Genomic DNA, 19,347 nt, shown 5'->3' with positions numbered 1-19,347 from the left:
GATAGCAATGTCATCAGCGAATCGTATCATTGATATCCTTTCACCTTGTATTTTAATTCCACTCCTGAACCTTTCTTTTATTTCCATCATTGCTTCCTCGATGTACAGATTGAAGAGTAGGGGCGAAAGGCTACAGCCTTGTCTTACACCCTTCTTAATACGAGCCCTTCGTTCTTGATCGTCCACTCTTATTATTCCCTCTTGGTTGTTGTACATATTGTATATGACCCGTCTCTCCCTATAGCTTACCCCTACTTTTTTCAGAATCTCGAACAGCTTGCACCATTTTATATTGTCGAACACTTTTTCCAGGCCGACAAATCCTATGAAAGTGTCTTAAAATTCTTCCAATAAACGGAAGTTGCCCATTCACCTTCCCTGCCACAGTTTTCACATGCTTATTCCATCTCACATCGCTTTGCAGCGTTACGCCCAGATATTTAAACCACTTGACTGTGTCAAGCTGGAGACTAGTAATACACATCCGAACATTACAGCTTTCTTCTTCCTACTTATCCGCATTAACTTACATTTTCCTAAAAGGGATCGGTTGGTAGGATATATTCTGAGGCATCAAGGGATCACCAGTTTAATATCGGAGGGCAGTGCGGAGGGTAAAAATCATAGAGGGAGACCAAGAGATGAATACACTAAACAGATTCGGAAGGATGTAGGTTGCAGTAAGTACTGGGAGATGAAGAGGCTGGCACAGTATAGAGTAGCATGGAGAGCTGCATCAAACCAGTCTCATGACTGGACCACAAGAACAATCCGTATGCTAGGACTTTCGTTAACAGCCTGCAAAGGGGCACCGAGTCAAATGCTTTCCGGAAATCTAGAAACACGGAATCTGCCTGTTGCCCTCCATCCACAGTTCTCAGTAAATCATGTGAGAAAAGGTCAAGCTGAGTTTCGTACGAGCGATGCTTTTTAATACCATGCTGATTCGTGGACATAAGCTGCTTAGCCTCAAGAATGTTTATTATATTCGAGCTGAGAATGTGTTCAAGGATTCTGCAGCAAACAGAAGTTAGGGATATTGATCTGTACTTTTGCGGATCCGTTCTTTTACCTTTCTCATACACTAGAGCCGCCTGCCCTTTTTCCCAGTCACTTGGGACTCTGTGCTGGGCGACAGGTTCACGACAAATGCAGGGTAGGTAAGGGGCCGATGCCGTAGAGCACTCTCTGTGAAATCGAACTGGGATTCCATCCAGACCTGATGATTTATTTGATTTCAAATCTTTAAGTTGCTTCTCTACGCCAGGTATGCTTATTTCTATGTCGTCCATACTATACTGTTTCTCCTGGGTGGACTTCGGATCAAAAAAAATGTAAACTAAATATTACGATAAATTTTATAAATAGTCGACAAGTACGCCAAAGAAGAAGAGATAGAACTACAATGGACATGTTATTCCATGGACTCTTGCGCTTATATGCATGAACTATCTTTCCTTTGTCTTTCACTTATCTTATCTGCTTGGATTCGGAACTAAGAGGACGTTCTTGTGTAAAGCTCATCTTGCTGTACCAGCTGATAATGTAAGTTGTACGTAAAACCCGAAAAATATAATGGTTATTTTGTCAAAAGAATTTGTGTATGTGGTCAATCAATTGGTAGTCTGATACCTGGATTGTCTTACGTGGATATGGGCCTTAACAAAGAATTTTCATTGTTAGGCGCCATCTTAGAAACATCTTTAACATTTTTCTTTTGGCTCATCTACGAGACGTGTCGTCGGTTAGGACAACTAACTTTACTTCAGATCCCACGTGACCGGTGGCAGCTACTGATAATTTAACAATTTTAGTTACATATTTTCTTTATATGACGAGATAACATCCCAGGCAGAAAAGATCTGGTCACAGGATTCCAGTTCCATTATAGGATTTCATTTGTAGATGCTACTGTTGTTATCTTATATTGGGGAATCGAGACGAAACCACGATGTTAAGTTACGCATTGCAGTAGTGTACATCGAACAGACTTGGCAAATATTCTTTGGTGCAATAAGCACACGACTTCTCACGAGCCGGCCGGGGTGGCCGAGCGGTTCTAGGCACTACAGTCTGGAACCGCGCGACCACTACGGTCGCAGGTTCGAATCCTGCCTCGGGCACGGATGTGTGAGATGTCCTTAGGTTAGTTAGGTTTAAGTAGTTCTAAGTTCTGGGGGACTGATGACCTTAGAAGGCAAGTCCCATAGTGCTCAGAGCCACTTGAACTTCTCACGAGCCTGGAATAATACCTGTAGTGTTGGGTAAATAAGAAAAGGACAATTAATTATCGACGATTACGTAACTACCCTGAGAACTGAGCTAGTTTACTGAGTGCTTATACATGTCGGACTAAATTAAACAACATATAACACTGTTAATAATATTCCTACTTTAGTTATTTCTCTTTTATGCTGAGCCATTGCATTAATGTGAGTTTCTTTTTTATATAAGTCACGGCTCATATTCATTCTATTACATTACAATGATTGCAAAGAAAAAGAGTCACAAATAATTTTTATTTTATTACATTACAATATGGGAGTCTGCCCGATGATCAAATGACGGTATGTTGGTATGGTTCTCCTGCGTGAACGATTTCTTGAATGTGAAATTTAAAACTTCGGCTTTCGTTTTATTATCTTCAACTGCGACACCACTGTACTCACGTTCTTAAGCAGTCGAACATTGGGCCACTGTCACATCCGAATATCCCACAAATCTGGATGCTGCACGATTCGACCAGCTGGCCAGGTAGAGAGCCGCGATGAGGCTGCTTTCAAACTCTGTCAGGCGCTGATAACGCTGTCTCACACGAGTACACAGCATCTCCGTGTCCATCATAGTGATCACTCAACGCCTGAAGCTGTTCACGCCTGTTATACACGCTACCAGGCCTGGTAACAACATTAAAGGCGAACAACACTAATGCAATGCAGTGGATATTATACCTGTCATGGAGAATTGCAGCTCTAATCAATTACTTACCCATTGACGGTGCGTTCGTATACAAAGCTACATTCACATCTGAGCATGTCTTCTAGGTGGTTCACTTTTTTGGTCAGAAACTGTACAGTCTGTGGTACTTAGAATAATTTGTCTTCTACATATCTGTAAAACGCCGTGCTCAGCCTAAATCGGTCTTCTTCTTCTCTCTTTTTTTTTTTTTTTTTTTTTTTTTGCTGTGAATAGGCCATCTGAAGACCACGTTCTGATCTTAGTTCTCCATTCTTTGTTGTTTTCTTTTCTTCCAGTACGCTTTGATCTGTTCACAACGTGTCTTCTTTCTGTCTTCAGCTACCCTGCTTTGTAATCCTTCCACTTTCAATACTTTTTCCCGAAAGGCTTCTGTTGTTTACATCTTCTGTTCTTATATTGTTTCTTTCTAGATCCTTTATCACTTCGTTGACCCAGCTTATTGCGGACTTCTTGCCCCACAAATATTTGAAAACATTGCAATTTAATCTACTGTTTTGCATCCGAAATAAAAGTCCAAGGAACATGAGTCTTCTTTTCAACTTCCTGGCAGATTAAAACTGTGTGCCAGACCGAGACTCGAACTCGGGATCTTTGCCATTTGCGGGCAAGGGGTCTAGCAATTGAGCTACCCAAGCACGACTCACACCCCGTCCTCACAGCTTTGTTTCTGCCAGTACCTCGTCTCCTACTTTCCAAACTTTACAGAAGCTCTCCTTCACAGGAACCGGAATAACATTGCTGTGAGCGGAGCTTGTGTAGTACGCATACCTGCCGCTAGGCGTGTATGGCACAACTCATTGGGAGGTCGGTACCGCCTGTGTTGTCGACCTGGCTTGTTCTGTTCATCTGCTGTGATTGTTTTTGTTAGCGCTGTTTTGTTCTTGTTTCGTCTTTCATGATGCCAAATTTAAGTGAACGACGTGCAGCTTTGAAATTTTGTTTTCAACTCGGTAAAAATGCTTACAAAACTATTTTAGTGTTAATAATGAGCGTATGGCATTGGTGGCCAGGAGACCCCTCGCGGGGGGGTTCGGCCGCCGCTCCACAAGTTCTTTCACCCCACTACGGCGACTTGCGAGTGAATGAGGATGAAATGACGATGAAAGATACACAACACCCAGTCATGTCGAGGCAGAGAAAATCCATGACCACGCTGGGAATCGACCTCGGAACCCCGTGCGCGGGAAGCGAGAACGCTACCGCAAGACCACGAGTCTGACAACAGCTTACTGAGATGACGCTATGGGATAAACTCAAGTGTATGAGTGGTTTGCTCGATTTGAAAATGGCCACATGTCGATTGATGACAAATCTCGTTGGAAATCCATCAGCTAGCCGAATAGATGAAAATATTGAAAAAATTCGACAGCCTGTGCTCACAGACCGTCGACAGAGAACTGATCAACTGTCAGAGAACAGTGGGTTATCCTGGAGCTCGGTTCAGCGAGTTTTAACAGAAAATTTGGGAATGAAAAGGGTTGCTGCTACCGTTGTTCCTCGGGGTCTGACTGACAACCAAAAGAAATGTCGAGTTGAAACATGTGCTTTGTAACATCAGCTTGAAAATGATCCACATTTTCTGTCAAAGGTCATTACTGGAGATGAGTCATGGTGCTATGGCTACAACCTAGAAACAAAGCAAACAGTCAAGCCAATGGAAGACGTCTTCGTGACCCCATCTCATCGTTACCACGTCCAAAAAAGTGTCGTAAGTCAAATCAAGCATCGAAACAATGCTGATCTGCTTCTTTGGTACGAAGGGTGTAGTTTATTCAGAGTTTGTTCCCCCAGGTGAGACCATCAATCAAGCCTTTTATTTGGAAGTTTTAAGAAGATTGTGCGACTGTGTTCGTCAAAAAAGACCCGATTTGTGGCAGACAGGAGACTGGTTCTTCCACCACGACAACGCATGCGACACACAGCCATCTCTGTTAGGCAGTTTTTGGCTAAAAATGGCAGGATTCCGCTGCTCACGTACCTTACTCGCCTGATATGGCTCCGTGTGACGTTTTCTTATTTCCACGCATGAAAAGGGGCATGAAAGGACATCGATTTGACAAGATTGAAGAACTCAAGAAAAAAACAAGGGAGGAGCTGTCAGAAATTTCTAAAGATGGCTACAAAAAACGTTTTCAACAGTGGAAGCACGGGTGGGAAAAATGTGTTAGTTGTAATGGAGAGTATTTTGAAGGGGATAAGGTTGTTTTGTAAACAATTTCAAAATGTATAGCTTTTGAAAAATACGTGGGTTGACTGAAAAGTAAAGCCTCCACCTTCGTAACTCTTCAACAGTTGGCAACATTGATATGCGGCAGGTACTAGCTTGTTCCGTAGCCTCTTCTCTACAGCTCCAGTTGACGGAAAGCCTTAACATTGAACGGTTGCGTTGTTACAGTGTAAAGCATGAAGCTCTGCGCAGACGGTCGGTCAATGCGATTTAAGCAACGTGCAGTCATTGAATTCTCGACAGGAGAAGGTGTCACTCCAAAGGAGATCCATCAGGGAATGAAAGCAGTTTATGGTGATTGTGTTGATGTGAGTACCGTGAGTCGTTGGGTGAGTAAGTTTAAAGTTGTTGGGGCGGGAACATTTGACCTGCATGACAAAGAAAGAGTTGAACGTCCTGTGACAGCAACCACCGAGTTTCACAAGCAAAATGTTGATAGTTTGATTCAGGACAATCGTCGCATCACTTAGAGAGAAACTGAAAGCACAATCGGCATTTCACAAGAACGTGTGGATCACATTATTCCTTTGCTTGGCTATTGGAAGATCTGTGCACGATGGGTACCCAAAGATGGTGACTCCTGAAGTGAAAGCGCACAGACTTGAAATTTGCGAGGAACTCCTCTCGCGTTACTAGAATGAAGGTGACGCCTTTCTCCATTCTATTGTGACAGGAGATGAAACGTCAGTCTATAGAATGTCGACACAAAGACTCGCCCCAGAAAGAGAAATTCAAGACGCAGCCCTCAGCTGGAAAAATCATGGCCACAGTGTTCTGGGACGCAGATGGTGTTATCCATGTTGATTTCCTTGATCGTGGAACAACAGTAAATTCAGAGCATTACATCACAACAATGCGAACCCTGAAACGACGGCTAACACTGACCGGAAAGGAAAAGGGAAATGTTTTCCTGCAGCATGACAGTGCCAAACCACACACTTCACGTGCCACCACAGCAGAACTTCAGAGACCGAATCTCACCACCGTATGGCTTCCTCCATACTATCCAAAGTTAGCAGTGTCTGACTTCCGTCTGTCCCTGATAATGAAAGACGATCTGCGAGGATATCATTTTGCTTCTGATGAAGACGTTGAGGGAACTGTGAGAGTGTGGTTGTGGAAACAGAGTGTCGACTTCTTCCGTGACACCTTCAGAAAACTTGTTCATCATTGCCAGAAATGTATCCAATTGGCTGGTGATTATGTGGAAAAGTGACTATTAGTAATTAAAGATCACATTCAAATGATTATTTCTACGTTTGATTTATTAAAATATTTCCATCCAGACCCGGTTAACGAAGGTGGAGGTACTACTTTTCATTCAACCCTCGTAATTCCAGCTTTTTGGGTACCCACTTGTATTTGCTCCTGAACTAAGTGGTCCATTTATGTAATTCTTTGGTCATAAAAGCGCCATGAAAAACGCAGTCGTTGAGAAGAGTGTTGTTCTCGTCAGACTGCCACGTGATAAATGCATGTTTTGCTGCTGTGAACCATGATGTTCTTTTCACGTGATCAGGGCGTGACTAGCAGGCGGAGACACCGCACAAAGGTAAGCGAGTGCGATAGTCCGAAGGTCGCAGTCTGGAGGAGTCGGGAGGCGACGGTGGACGAGGAAGAGGCAGCAAGAACAGCGTGTGATCACAGTTGTGTGTGTGTGTGTGTGTCTGTGTGTGTGTGCTGTGTGTTGAACTGACAAAATTAGCTATTCTAAAAGTACTGTCGAGGATGCAAAAAGGACGTGAATGGCACGAGAGAACAACAGGTGAAGTGCTGTGTTTATTCCTGTGTTCACTGAAGTATCTGATGCCATTGACAAAGATGATGTAATTGGTAGGGGAGAGTGTTGTACCTAGTGGATATTGTACCTAGGAATTCACTATGTTTTTCGGTCGGTACTTCACTCTAGTGACTTCATTATAGAATCGCATGATGGAATGTGCACTAAAAACCACCATAAGCAGTTCTTGCCATTTTCTACAGTCTCTGTCGCTGTTAGAGATGAGGTCTTGTTTTGTGGTGTATTTCTAAATATTTCTCATTTTACACATTTAAATGCTGTATAATACATTTAAGTTATTTGGATATGTTGTTATTTCTTCATGTTCAGAATATTTTGGTGAGTAAAATGCTATACATCTTCAGAAGCACTTATATAACATGTGGACTCTTAGCTCTTTAAGGGACAAGTAAACGCCATAAAAATTTATGCTAGAGGGCATGAACAATAATTTACATACTTAGAATTTGATCCACTTGTAACACTTCAGTTTTATTTTTATGATATGTTTCCTACAGTAGGTTTGTAAAAATTCACCTTAACAACTACAAAATATTAGCATTAAATGTGGTCACCACAGCTAATCATCACCCCATTGCAGTAAACAAGTTCGGCAGTTGTTGGTTCAATTTTGGTATAACTTTTTTTAATTTTCATGGTATCTCTTGAAACAGTTCTTGCCTGCTCTCAGGCAGAATGGTACTTTGCACTCTGAACACATCCACACAGTACAGGCGAGAGTTTCTTTGAAGTGTAAACTGCACCTTTCGTTTCGAATGCCTTCAACTACGTGTGACATTTGAGATGGTAAATTATTTTTGTATACAGAGGATGAAGCAGTAGCCACTGAAACTATCTTTTTTTTTAGCCAACGAACGCTTTTACATCTATCAACAAAAGTAAATGTTGGATCATAGTCATCAATTTAATAACTGTCAACATTGTTATCACCAGAAGGAATTTCATCAAATAATATTCAGTAACATTGTTCCTGCGGAATTGTTTTTTGGCGGGACATACTCGGTGGAGAAGGAAGGCGATGGTCACCACTAAAAATACAGAAATCCATCTGTGAAGTATAGAAAATCCTAGTCGAATAAAAAGTAATATTACTTTTAGATTTATGGAAGGTCAGTATAAAAATATAAAGAATTACTATCAAAAGTAGCTGTATGAAGAGGAGGTACTGAGGGAAATGCATACCACTTCCACAAACAACACCAACGATACATAAAATATCATCTTGTGTCGTAAATACATGGCAAAAGTACTGCACTGTGATTGAATTTAGTCAACAGTTAGTTGATTAGTTGAGGGAAGTTCCGCCCATGAGCGGTAAGCTCAGAAAAATTATGGTGATAGCCACACTGACCACTGCCTTTCCAAAGCGTCTGCATAAGTGGTATGTTACAATGAGGCCTGCACTTCAAATACTTAAGCATACTTCGTTCAAATGGTTCAAATGGCTCTGAGCACTATGGGACTTAACATCTATAGTGATCAGCCCCCTAGAACTTAGAACTAGTTAAACCTATCTAACCTAAGGACATCACACAACACCCAGCCATCACGAGGCAGAGAAAATCCCTGACCCCGCCGGGAATCGAACCCGGGAACCCGGGAGTGGGAAGCGGGAACGCTTCCGCACGACCACGAGCTGCGGGCAAGCATACTTCGTCAGTTGTGTTTCAACATAGGAAGGTCTTTTAGCATGGAACATATAATACTTGCAAATGAATTGAGTTTCTTTAATGTCTGAGTAATTCTACCTCTCTTGGTTTTAGTTTCCAAAACCTTCTACTTTAAAATGTACTTAACGTGTAAACTTGTAAATCTTTGATAATACTTTGACTTAATTTGATTTCACGTACCGATTGTTGGTGTGTAGTAGTCTAACAATGTAACAAATAGATTGCTTAAATACAAAACTGATCAGAGTTTCTCGATTTCAGTGCTTTTAAATTTGGATAGAATATTTGTTCCTAGGTAATTTATCTTGTAACATATTTCCATGTTTGAAAGAAACTTTAATTTTCGTGAGAAATTATTGTAATATTAGAAAAAGACTGCAGCACATAAAAATTGAATGATATGATTTTTTAAAAAATTTTAGCGTTCTCGCTTCCCGAGTACAGGGTCCCGGGTTCGATTCCCGGCGGGGTCAGGAATTTTTCCTGCCTCGAGATGACTGGGTGTTGTTGTGTCGTCTTCATCATCATCATTCATCCCCATTACGGTCGGAGGAAGGCAATGGCAAACCACCTCCACTAGGACCTTGCCTAGTAAGGCGGCGCGGGTCTCTCGCGTCACTCCCCTACGCTCTGTAAAGGAGTATGGGACTCATCATCATCATCAAGAAGATATATTAAACTTGTATTTTAGGGCTGGCTAGAGGCAGAAGTCTTGAAAGTGTTCCAATATAGGAGATTCTCCTCTACTATCCTGTATATTAACAGGAGGTGCAAGAAATATTCTCTTCTTCTTCTTGTGCCTTTTCCTATTTTGACAGAATAGCATTGTTATAAGGGTTTGGCACTTTTGGTGGTATCTGGTGGCTGTATTGCTTCCTGATGCCATCAGTCTCCCTGGGACAGAATGCGTGTACTCCATTTGCCTACATCTAGAGAAAACTTGTGCTCAAGTGAGAGAACGTTTGCTAAATGTCTGACTAGCGTGTGTCTGAAGTTGGTTGTGGCTACCAACCCTTTCACTGCCACAGACAAACACTCTGTATTCTGTGCTTAAGCTGCTTTTGTTATGGCTGCACTGCTCGCCAATTGCTGGTACATGTTCTGAGGGACGGCGTTCCAACCGATATGAAATAGTTATCATCCGAGTTTTCGAACAACTAGGTGAAAAAATTTGATTTTTGCACATCTTACAGTCTGATGTCTTCACTCAATGAAGGACTAGATTTCTCTTTGTTACATGCCATATTTACTGTGCTACATCAAATTGAGTGTAACATTTCGCGAAATTTTAAAGATTTTTGCGGAGGCAAAAACACATTGAAGTAAATGAAATGTAGGTAATAGATCTAAATTTCATTTAAAATTAAGAGCAGTTGATTATCTCATTTAATTCTTGAGTTATTGGGTTCTGTATCTGAGGGATTGTAGACTCAATGAGCCCATTTGATTGCATAGCTTCTCTTATAAAATGTGAAAACTAACCCATTCCTTTTATGTATTAGAAATGTGTGCTATGTTTTTTTAAATGTATTATACGTAATTTCCTTATATATCTTAGTTGTAGTTGTTATAGGCTTATGTTCCTTGCTGCTGGCACAACAACATGACATACATGTAAATGTGATTCAGTAATTGTAAATTATCAATCTGTCAACCTGTGTTTAGGGTATCGCATAATATGTGCATTTTTATGTCTCATGGAACTATGATTCTATAAAGAAGATATTGAAATCTGCTAAACCAGTACTAAATAGCTTTCTGTAATTAACTTTTGATAATATTCGTAAATATACAGACAAGGTCTAAATACTTATAATATTCCTAATTTTGTAGGCTTCTGAAGAGGATAAATTAACCAGTCGAAACCTGTAAAGGAAAATAAAAATATGTTTGCAACTGATGGCTGAATTTTAATACATCAGTCACTTGTGAATAGCTATTATGGTACTACGTATCACTTCAGAAGAGTGCTGTGGAACACTATGTATACCTTTCTGACGAATGATGCTCATCAACAAATGCGATTTTGTTGTGCATTCAGTATGGGACGAGTCATCTCGAGGGACGTAATTAGTTTTTGAGATGAGACAGTTATCAAAGTAACTTCGCGACAAAAAGTACCTGTGGGTGCATTTCTGCATGCTTCGTGTATCATCAGCCAAGGCTGGAGTGGAGCATCAGTCCTGGAGCAAGAGCGACAGTCGACAATGTTGAAATCGGATGGAGGACACAAGCAAAGATTTTGAAATTTTTGTTGTCGTATATGGATCTGTCAAGTTAATGTTTACTGTTCATACTTCAGATCTGTTAAGAGAAGTTATGGTAATGTTCTTGTAGAAGGAATGGCTTATTATGAAAAATTAACTAATTTTTACTCAAAGATAATTTGTGGCTACATCTGCAAAAAATCGTCGCATTTATTCCAAATGTATCTGATAATGTGCTACACAATGTAAGTTTCAGCAATATTACAGATTGCAAAATCTGGTGAGGAAAAAGTCTGTAAAGGTATACAACCACGGCCATAGGTAAATAAGAACGCGAGGTGAATATTATCCAATAATTACAGCTCACAAGAGAATTAGTCATCAATAGGACAACATTACACTTCACAGCCAAAACTGAGCTGTAGTGAAAAATAAAAATAAAACGATATTATAAACTATGTAACGACAATCAGTACAGCAGTAAGTGGCACCACACATCCATACATGGTTGTACCGTGGTAAGTGGCGCCCCACATTGGACGCTACTTATCATGGTGTAGCTCTGTGTGGATGCACTTATCATGGGATAATTATATATTTTATTACTTGTTTTGGGTGACTTTAAATATTGTGGGACGGCATGAGACTTTTAATTAACTTATACCGCGATAACACTCGTACAGACATCGGCTGCCCTGAAGTACATACGATATAATAATTTTCAAACACAACGCACGACTCACCGCCTTCTAATAAACAGTTTGCGTGAGCGCTGCTATTTAGAAAAGAAAATATGCATATTCTTACGCAAACTGTAATTATTAATGTGGGTCTCAGGGGCTACTGGTTATTTATGTAGCAAACTGCACAAAGATTAACTGAGATATTGCTGAGCTTATTGACTAGAATAATTTTCAATATTTCTTGTTCATTATTTGCAAGGAAAAACTGGAGAGAATCTCATCTGCCGTTAAGTGGCCAAAATGAACATAGTGAACTCATTAAGTGCTGTGAATTTTGGTAAATGAAATCTATCACTACTCTTTTTAACTTTGAAATTAATGAAAGATCAAAACTGAGAAGTCTCTCGCATTTGCATTTAATAACGTGAATCGTCTGTGTAATGGCCGACCAATTGCTGCTAGGGGAGAAGAGCTCCCCACATCTCGAACTTCTGAAAAAAACTTTGTTAATTATAATTAATGATTACTATCATGAGAGGTGCCCACTAAGTCAATAATACACACTTTCTAATAACAATTTCTATTATGTTTTGCAAAAATACAGAAAAACTTACATTAATTATTATCCAATGCTACAATGGCGGTCTACCTCTAGACAAAACAAAAAAGGAGAGAGTTCAGTCAAAGCATTGTCTCTGATCTTTATGGCCTATGTTACACAGAGATTATACAAAAAACGGTGTTTTGTTAATTACATCGATATTTATGTTTTGATGATAACTTACATTGTTTACTGTTGCTATACATCGCGCAGACGTACTTAGTCTTAAGACAATTTATGGTTCACACGTCACGTAACAAAAACTTCTCTCCTCTTTCTCCAAATGTTCATTTATGTGATGTACCGTCACAACTGCCGGAAGAGTCTTTGCTCTCTAAGGGGATTCAATGATTCCCCACAGAAAGCTACCTCAGTAACAGCTTCCAGCTGGTCATCTGCTGGCACCTCCTGGAGACAGTAAAATGGAAGTTTGTCCTCCAGCATAGTCCTACTAGGCCAAAACAGGCCCATCAGATACCATTTGTGGCAGATCGTCTGTCAGTTCATCCTGCAGACAATCAAAGTGGGCTGTCCTCTCGTGTCTAGCCGTTCTGTTAGGCTGAAGTTGCCTCACCAGAGGCCACCTCCAGCTGGTTGGGCTCCGGTTCCTCTTCCAGGTGGTCAAATGGGGCCGCATCCGTGCAGTACAGCCTATTGGCCCACAAGCTGAGCGCCACCAGTTCCAGTAGGGTCAGCACGTTCACTCCCACTGTGGACAAAAGGGCAGAAATCCCACACTGCTTGTATCACAAATGGCTCAACAGGCTGAGATTTAAATGCACCACAGATGCTTGCCACTAGAAGTGAGTTGTATAAAAGATCAAAACACTTTCATCAGATTTGTTCAAGCCAGGGAAAGCACTGAACAATGTCATTTGTGCAAAGTATTTAACATCTGCACAAAAATGAGTGTACATTATAGAGTGAGAAGGTTTCCAAGAATTCGTAATGAATAATTACAGGATGGGGATGGAATGTTATGAAACTCATTGACTTATTCAAGGCTGTAAGGCGAAAATGCGTAAATTTACAAAAAAATCGATGTTGGTTGATAATTAATAATTAACTGACTATTACTATATTTTGTAACATGCAAGTTACTTGAAAAGCTCAAATTTTTGTTCTGTTTGCCACATCTACTCAAAAAAGCTACAATAAAGAATGTGCACTGCCTGACCAAACAAAATTAAGCACCCAAAACATGTGTTGGGATGTCAATGTAACTTCACCCAGGTACATACCATCGATATGTGTGTAAATGATTAGAATTTCAATTCTCTGTGCCATGTAGAATGGCCACCAGAGTGTCTTAAAGTTGTTCATGTTTGGTGTTGTGAAGAGACCTGGTTGGGTATATAAGGGGCGTGAACAACGTCAGATGCTGAATGACCACTGTGGAGGACACATGCCACATACTCGTGTGAGACAGCATTGTCAGCACCTGTTACAGTTTGAAAGGGACCTCATTGTGGTTCTCCATTTGGTCGGGTGGTCGAATCATGCAATATTCAGATTTAATTTTATCCACATTTTGCAGCTTCAAACGTGACTGTACTCAATACACTCGAGGTATGAATTAAAAAACTCCTTCAGTCAAAATTTTTCGTGTTTTATTCAGTACACGATGCATTTAGGACCCTGTGGGTCCATCTTCAGGTGTAACTCGTCTTATACATGCTTTATTTGTTCTCTTGAATAAGATGAAATGCTTATTCCTGTCACGAAAAGGTTTGATGTTAAGTTGCGAATTTCGTAAGTCAGACACAGAAAGTATGTGTGAAATACTGGAAAAGATGAATAGTGTAAACTTATCAAATAAATCAAGAAAAGCGTTTTTAACGTTTTAGCAACAGCATAAGTTTTTTTTTCCTCCATCATTTTCAAACATATTACTTCATTCAAGAGAGACATTCGCATGCCCCAGTTGTCCTGCCTGTCAGACATTGCACAACATATGTTGGAAACGAAACATGTCATCAACACTCTAGAGAACAATTTGGAAGTAGAACATAATGAAGCCGCTGGTAGGACACTAAATCTATTAGAACAACTGGAGATATACCTCCACAAAATCAAAAAACCAGGATCGATGTTAAATGATTTCGCAAGCCACAGCTATTTCAGTAATTTTAAAGATCTGTTCTAAAGTTATTTCCTGCATATGTCAATTGTTTCCTGCATATGCCAATTGTTTAATAATTATATCATTAGTACTATGAAAAATTCATCTTTGACTATACCATGCACAAAACTTCTGTGAAATGTTTACAAACATGTGTTTGCGAATGTGCCACTTGAATGAAGTGATATGTTTGAAAACGGTCGAGGAAAAGAAAAATTTATGCTGTTGCTAAAACGTTAAAACACTTTTCTTGGATTATTTGGTAAATTTACACTATTCATCTTTTCCACTATTTCGCACATATTTTCCGTGTCTGACTTACGAAATTTGTAACCTAACGTCAAAACATTTCGTGACAGGAATAAGCATTTCATCTCATTCAAGAGAACACTATGTTCCATACATCCTCCTAAACCACTGGACCAATTTCAACCAAACTTGGTACACATATCACTTACCGTCTAGAAAGGATCGCTATGTGGGTACGATCAAGCTACCTCTCAAAGATGTGGGAGTGGAGGTGAAAAATCAGTGTAACCCACTATGGGTGAATTCCCATACTGCAGTATTGGCGAATCAGAGCACTTAGTGAAATGCAACAATCTTTACACATAATTTCAAAGGTTTACGAAACTTTTTAACGCTGACAACCCCAATAAAATGATAAAAGCTGAGAAGTTTATCGGTTATTACATTTTCGCTGTTCATGCAGTAAAACTGACGCATGAAGCATGACGTTTTAATTTATTAGACCCTACTTTTTTACTACTGGTTGTTTTCGCGACAAATTTGGCAGACAATATTTACATATACTACTGAAAGTACCAGCAAAATTCAATCGTTGAAAGACAGATCGCTCAGGAGATATGTGTCATAAACAATGAGATGCACGAGAAACTACCGCATCATGCAACACTTTTAATTTATTACCTTTATACAAATAACTATATTCACAAAACATTCCGCAGACGGTAGTCACAAACACCATTGGATGTACCTGCAATTGTAACATTCTACATCATATAGTTCAGGAAATACGACGTCATAAACATGGAGCTGCCTGAAGATGAAACTACACGGCGAAATTTGTTAGAGATACAGATGAAATATGGCTATAAATACCAAGTGTAAGAAGCTCATCCTAAACCTTTGGAACAATTTTAACTAAATCTGGAAAAAAATACACTACTGGCCATTAAAATTGCTACACCACGAAGATGACGTGCTGCAGACGCGAAATTTAACCGATAGGAAGACGATGCTGTGATATGCAAATGATTAACTTTTCAGAGCATTCACACAAGGTTGGCGCCAATGGCGACACCTACAACGTGCTGACATGAGGAAAGTTTCCAACCGATTTCTCATACACAAACAGCAGTTGACCGGCGTTGGCTGGTGAAACGTTGTTGTGATGCCTCTTGTAAGGAGGAGAAATGCGTACCATCACGTTTCTGACTTTGATAAAGGTCGGATTGTAGCCTACGGCGATTGCGGTTTATAGTATCGCGACATTGCTGCTCGCGTTGCTCGAGATCCAATGACTGTTAGCAGAATATGGAATCGGTGGGTTCAGGACGGTAATACGGAACGCTGTGCTGGATCCCAACGGCCTCGTATCACTAGCAGTCGAGATGACAGGCATCTTATCCGCATGACTGTAACGGATCGTGCAGCCACGTCTCGATCCCTGAGATGGGGACGTTTGCAAGACAACAACCATCTGCACGAACAGTTCGACGACGTTTGCAGCAGCATGGACTATCAGCTCGGAGACCATGGCTGCGGTTACCCTTGACGCTGCGTCACAGACAGGAGCGCCTGCGATGGTGTACTCAACGACGAACTTGGGTGCACGAATGGCAAAACGTCGTTTTTTCGGATGAATCCAGGTTCTGTTTACAGCATCATGATGGTCGCATTCTTGTTTGGCGACATCGCGTTGGACGCACATTGGAAGTGTGTATTCGTCATCGCCATACTGGCGTATCACCCGGCGTGATGGTATGGGGTACCATTGGTTACACGTCTCGGTCACCTCTTGTTCGCATTGACGGCGCTTTGAACAGTGTTACGACCCGTTGCTCTACCCTTCATTCGATCCCTGCAAAACCCTACATTTCAGCAGGATAGTACACAACCGCATGTTGCAGGATCTGTACGGGCCTTTCTGGATACAGAAAACGTTCGACTGCTGCTCTGGCCAGCACATTCTCCAGATCTCTCACCAATTGAAAACGTCTGGTCAATGGTGGCCGAGCAACTGGGTCGTCACAATACGCCAGTCACTACTCTTGATGAACTGTGGTATCGTGTTGAAGCTGCATAGGCAGCTGTATCTGTACACACCATCCAAGCTCTGTTTGACGCAATGCCCAGGCGTATCAAGGCCGTTATTACAGCCAGAGGTGGTTGTTCTGGGTACTGATTTCTCAGGACCTATGCACCCAAATTGCGTGAAAATGTAATCACATGTCAGTTCTAGTATAATATATTTGTCCAATGAATACCCGTTTATCATCTGCACTTCTTCTTAGTGTAGCAATTTTTATGGCCAGTAGTGTACTTAGGGGGTAAGAACCACCAGCCTGCAATTGGGGTTAGTGTCATAACATGAAGAGAGAAGGACTGTGGAGAGATGGACAGGCAGCAAGGGGGCAAGAAGGGATGCCCACAGATGGGGAGGGGAGGAGGAGATGAACAGAGAGAGTGTGAGGAGGAAATGGACATAGAAGGGACAGAGGAGCTGGTGGGCAGAGAGAGGTGAGAGGAGGAGATGAACAGAAAGGGTGGTGGAGAAGGTGAATAAAGGGAGGGGTTGGAGGAGATCGACAGAGAAGGGATGAAGAGGAGATGAACAGAGGAAGGGGGAAGGAGGAAGTGGACTAATAGAAAATTGGAATAAATATATACCCGAACAGCTAATAAGAATGCAGAGGAAGGTATTTCTGCTAAGGAAGAGCGACAAGAGATGCATTTCAGATGGTCTCTAGCAAACCGATGTTAAGCGTATTGGTCTGTAATTTGTCGAGTCCCGGCTTTTATCTTTCTTATATAGGTTGAGGCATTTAAAACAGTTTTTGCGAATATCTGGAAAACTACGAATCGGATTAAAAACAGGTCGTAATAAAATTCGCCTTGAAGGTGACAACCAAAGTAGAGCCCCCTGCTCCACTCCCAGGGAGCAGTAGTGGACTTAACCTTGAAGTCTTAAATAGATTCGGATTTTCTGGGAAAAAATACATAAATGATGTTTTTAGCGTATTTCTCATTGCGCAATAGTGGGCGCTGTAATCGACAAAAATCAAAATGGGTTAAAAACCGATGGAAAATGATAATATATCAAGAAATACACATCAGATTAGCATCCCAAATGGTTGTAAAGGCGGTTAGAGGTTTGACAGGCAGTTATGCTAAAATCTTTAATGATAAACCGAATTTTGTAGGAAAAATAAATTGGTTCTCGATATATCGCAACAGGTTCAGGAATTTCGCAAATTTCGCAAATAAGTGTTCTGCGGATACTGCATGAACACAAATTCCATTCACATAACTTATGATTGCATAAAGAACTACATGTCGTTGACTTTCCAAACAGTTTAGCATAATATGCATTATTGGTCAGTGGGGAATCGCCATTGGTTAAGGTGAGTCGATCATCATCTGCGAAAGAAATTGCACCATTGTGTAACGAAAGTAATGTATTGTGTCCTGGAGAATCAAGTTTCTTTTCTACTATAAAAAATCGATTTCTCATCAATATATTATAGAATAACTGCCTTTCTAACCTCCTGGCATCCTTATCTGGTGTGTATTTCTTAACATCATAGAATGATGGCTTTCACGACCGGATGTTTCAGCTGCCGAGAATTCTTCCGGTTTGAATGACCATGGTCCATGGAACTCTTCTATCACTGACGTTTCGTCCAAAACTGCGTTGGACATCTTCGGAGGTTCTCCTGATTGTGCTGAGTCTTGCCGAAACGTCAGGGATAGAAGATTTCCATGGACCACCGCCATAAAACCCGGAAGTGTTTCTTAAGATATTAGGATTTTTCAACGGTTTGTAACTCAATTCGCTTTAGCCTAGATCGGTCTATTATTGTTTATTGAAATGAGAAAAACAAATCTATTTATGTTGATTACAACACTATCACGCAACAAAAAAAAATGTTAAACACCAAATTTAAGTATTTTCTCCCGGAGAATCCGACTCTGCAATACAACATGGGGGTTCATGTGGTGTCGTCTACATCTCCATCTACACGTCTATTCTGCAATGCGCACTTAAGTGCCTGGCAGAGGGTTCTTCGAACTAACTTGATACTATCTGAGCACTTAAATCTTTCGGTACAACTTCTGATTTATCTTTTTTTATTATGATTATCATTTCTATGTGTGTTGGTTGGTGACATTAAAATATGCTCACATTCAGAGGAGGAAGTTGGTTCGAAGAACGATGTCCCATGGCAAAATTGGTACCTCACGACGGGACCACAAGTAAGGGCAGTCGCTGCATCAGGCAGCGACGAATCAGAGACGTCGGCGCAGACACGCCCTCAAGAAGTTCAGCATACCGCCGCTGCTGGAGGATTACTTACGTCAGAGCGCAGCGACGTTCAGCCGCAGACCGCAATCATAGCCCAGGACGACAGTGTCGCCTTATTTCAGATCCGGCAGCGCTAATTGTATTACAAGTCACAACTGGATAACAAGTCATGACTATTTCTGTATTGCATCAAGTGAAAAAAGACACAGAGTCCAGCGACGTAACAAATACGTATGAGGCATGATGAAAAAATACGGTAAATGATTTTATTTGAAACAAAGTAATAACCTTACATGGAATTTGCTTTAATCTCCTTCAAATTACTGTCCTTGGTAAGCAATGTGCTTATCCCAACGTTGAATCCACGACTGGAAGGCTTCTTTGGAAGGGCGTTCAGTTGCTCTGTCGTGGCCCTGTCAGTGTCAGGAATGGTGTCAAAACGTTTACCTTTAAGCACGGTTTTAACTGTTGTGAAGATACAGAAGCCGCACGGTGCTAAATCTGGTGA

The 19,347-nt window shown here is 40.9% G+C and overlaps 1 protein-coding gene across 1 annotated transcript in view; it reads right to left on the bottom strand.

Annotated features, from left to right (window-relative positions):
* Positions 1-12,197: 12,197 nt before the first annotated feature.
* LOC124551250 (organic solute transporter subunit alpha-like) overlaps positions 12,198-19,347 on the bottom strand; it is an 85,500-nt gene continuing 78,350 nt past the window's right edge. The window contains exon 7 of the mRNA XM_047126246.1: positions 12,198-12,877. Within this exon, the coding sequence (XP_046982202.1) occupies positions 12,723-12,877 (155 nt within the window). The 3' untranslated portion in view covers positions 12,198-12,722. The remainder of the gene's footprint in view (positions 12,878-19,347) is intronic.

This window comes from Schistocerca americana, chromosome 9, assembly GCF_021461395.2.
Source record: "Schistocerca americana isolate TAMUIC-IGC-003095 chromosome 9, iqSchAmer2.1, whole genome shotgun sequence".
Taxonomy (NCBI): domain Eukaryota; kingdom Metazoa; phylum Arthropoda; class Insecta; order Orthoptera; family Acrididae; genus Schistocerca; species Schistocerca americana.
The sequence above is the reverse complement of the archived record's forward strand: the minus strand, read 5'-3'. Positions and strand labels throughout refer to the sequence as shown.